General features: G+C 33.0%; 1 protein-coding gene across 1 annotated transcript; it reads left to right on the top strand.

Moving 5' to 3' along the window:
* Nucleotides 1-72: 72 nt before the first annotated feature.
* On the top strand, nt 73-2,414 carry LOC112459299 (odorant receptor 13a-like; the record flags this gene model as incomplete). The annotated part of the gene is made up of 7 exons (XM_025023336.1): nt 73-226; nt 301-562; nt 933-1,103; nt 1,359-1,449; nt 1,517-1,659; nt 2,048-2,180; nt 2,307-2,414. Coding segments are annotated over 7 exons (1,005 nt in total), but the record flags the coding sequence as incomplete, so codon positions are not given.
* Nucleotides 2,415-2,691: the final 277 nt, after the last annotated feature.

Here is a 2,691-nt window from a genome sequence, read left to right as displayed (position 1 = left end):
TGAATATAGCACATAAAGAGCACTTAATTTCTGTATATGTGTTATTCCGATTTTTTTGTGCTAACTTAACAGACATCCGCGCGTCTCTTCACGAAATGCCGTTTTCAGGTGAAAGAGTTACTGCGGCAGATCGAAATAGACTGGAAAGTAAATCCGACGGCGAAGGAGTATGAGATTTTAGTGAATTATACGTCGAAGGGGAGAACGTTGTGCATCATTTACTCAAGTATGAAGGGTTGTCGCATCGCGCCGGGCGTAGCGAGCGTGTACTTATGTATATTGTTATACCTGCCTTTTTAGCTATGTTGTGTAACGCACTCGTGTGCTTTATCATGACATCGATGATCTCGCCGATACTGGACATCATCTTACCCCACAACGGCACGCGCGTGAGAAGCTTAGCCTACGACCTCGATTACGGGATTGACGTTCAGACCCACTGGCTATGGTTGTGGCTGCACAGTAGTACGACATCAACAGCGACTGTATTAAATATCATTGGCCCCGATCTGATGTACGTTACGCTTACCGTTCACAGTTGCTGCCTGTTTGCGATAGTAAGGTAAGCGTCAGAGATATAAGTAACTCTGTTTGTTTGCAACTAATTGTAAGTGAAAACGGCTATAGATTCCGCATTTTACTCCGCAACCGACAATTCACAATAATCTGAGAGAGCTATAGCTCGATGAAGATATTAAATTGTCCTCTAAAATAATTTTAAAAAATTAAAATAATTTTAAAAAATTAAAAATTAATTTTAATAAAAAAATAAGCTTCTCTCACAAGACCAAAAATTTGATCGAAGTTTTAAGCAATTGTAAAAAAAAAAATGTTATTTAAGGAAATAATAAGCTCATCTAACGGTAATTACCAGACATTACACTCTGTAGAATATCCACGCATGGAAGATGAAATAATTGTTTGACCTGCAGACACAAATTGGAGCACGTTGCCGATTCGATAAAAAAACACATCATGCAATCTCTCGAGAATCATAATTATAATGTTGAATGCTACGTAAAATATGAAGATCGACAACTAAGATTAAAAGAGCAAGCTGCTGTCATGAGAGAATGCGTCATTAATCATCAAAGAGCAATACAGTTGGTAAAATAAAATATATATATATATATATATATATATATTAATATACAGGACGTTTCTTGCTAAACGTATCTCCGTAGAGAGAAAAAAATTGATTAAAGATTTGAGCTGAAGTAAAACACATTTAATAAGAAACACTGTATACAATCATAATCTCGATGGAATTAAAATATAATATTGTATAAAATATATTTTTGATACGACGTTACTTTAAATTTCTTAAATATATCTTAAACGATCTCTTTGTTAATCAGTTGTGTGCAATTATTGCACTGCATTTATACGTGGTGTTTCCTCGTCATATTAGGCTTAAACCTAATCATCATAAGTATCTCTGCAGTTCAAGTAAGTCTGAATAAAGATGGAAATTACAGCGATCAAACACCTCACTTTTCTTTCTTTTCTTTTTTAGTTAGTGAGCAGGCTTGCCCCATTCCAATGGGACGGAATGGCGACATGCGTTATGTTTATATGTGGCCAACTGATTCACTTGTTTTTTCTTAGCTTATTGGCGCAATATCTGCTGGACCAAAGCTCGAACGTTCACGAATCAACGTGAGTGATCGCACTCTCAGAAAAGAATTCTAGATACAATACTATTAGGATCGAAATAGGGCCAATCATATTTAGTATTGAAAGAAGAATATTTTAATCTTAAATAAAGGAATTCTTAAATTAGACTTCTAGAAAAAAGAATATTTTAATCTTAAATAGAGATATTCTTAAATCTAGAATAAAATAATCTTGATGCTATCCCTCTAATTTTCTCAGAATTATTCTAGATTCAAGAATTCCTCTATTTAAGATTAAAATATTCTTCTTTTAATACTAAATATGATTGGCCTTATTTCGATCCTAATAGTATTGTATCTAGAATTCTTTTCTGAGAGTGCGGAGCGCAATTATTGCGGACGCATCGGATATTAAAATTGCCAGATTGCAGGTATTCATGCTTCTGGTATAATATGCCTGTCCAGATACAGAAGGACATTGTACTGATCTTGATAAGAAGTCGTATACCGTGCAAGCTAATGGCTGGAAAACTATTCGTAATGTCGCTGGAGAACTTTTGTACGGTACAAATAATAAAACAAAAATTTAATCAATTAGTCAATTAATTAATTAATATCTTATTTATATGTATATATAATGTTACATTTAATTAAGTATTGTAAGTTTTATAATATCTCTTATTTTTTTAGATACTGCAGACGTCAATGTCCTATTTTACAGTGTTGGCATCTTTCCGATAAGTATTTGCATCTTCTTTTCACTGAAATAACTAACGTCTTATGCACATTTATAAAATTAATAAATAAAACTGTGATTTGTTAATCAAATACCTACTTATTTGATGCCTATACTGCAGTTATGGAAATGTACTGATATTTAATGTATGTCAGAAGTATAATTACTGTTTTTACCGCAGTTTTCTTCAATTCTTACGTAAATGTTGATGAAATAAAGAGTAATTAAGAGAGTTCAGAATAGAAAATTGTATTATAAAATAGAGATAATTGGCATTTAAAAATTTAGTCTAACGAAGTACTGCGGTTCGTTTACTTTGACTTCAAACTTGGCCTTTAG

The sequence above is a fragment of the Temnothorax curvispinosus genome, unplaced genomic scaffold, assembly GCF_003070985.1.
Source record: "Temnothorax curvispinosus isolate PA1 unplaced genomic scaffold, ASM307098v1 QBEX01009701.1, whole genome shotgun sequence".
Taxonomy (NCBI): domain Eukaryota; kingdom Metazoa; phylum Arthropoda; class Insecta; order Hymenoptera; family Formicidae; genus Temnothorax; species Temnothorax curvispinosus.
This window is presented reverse-complemented; position numbering and strand designations above follow the sequence as displayed.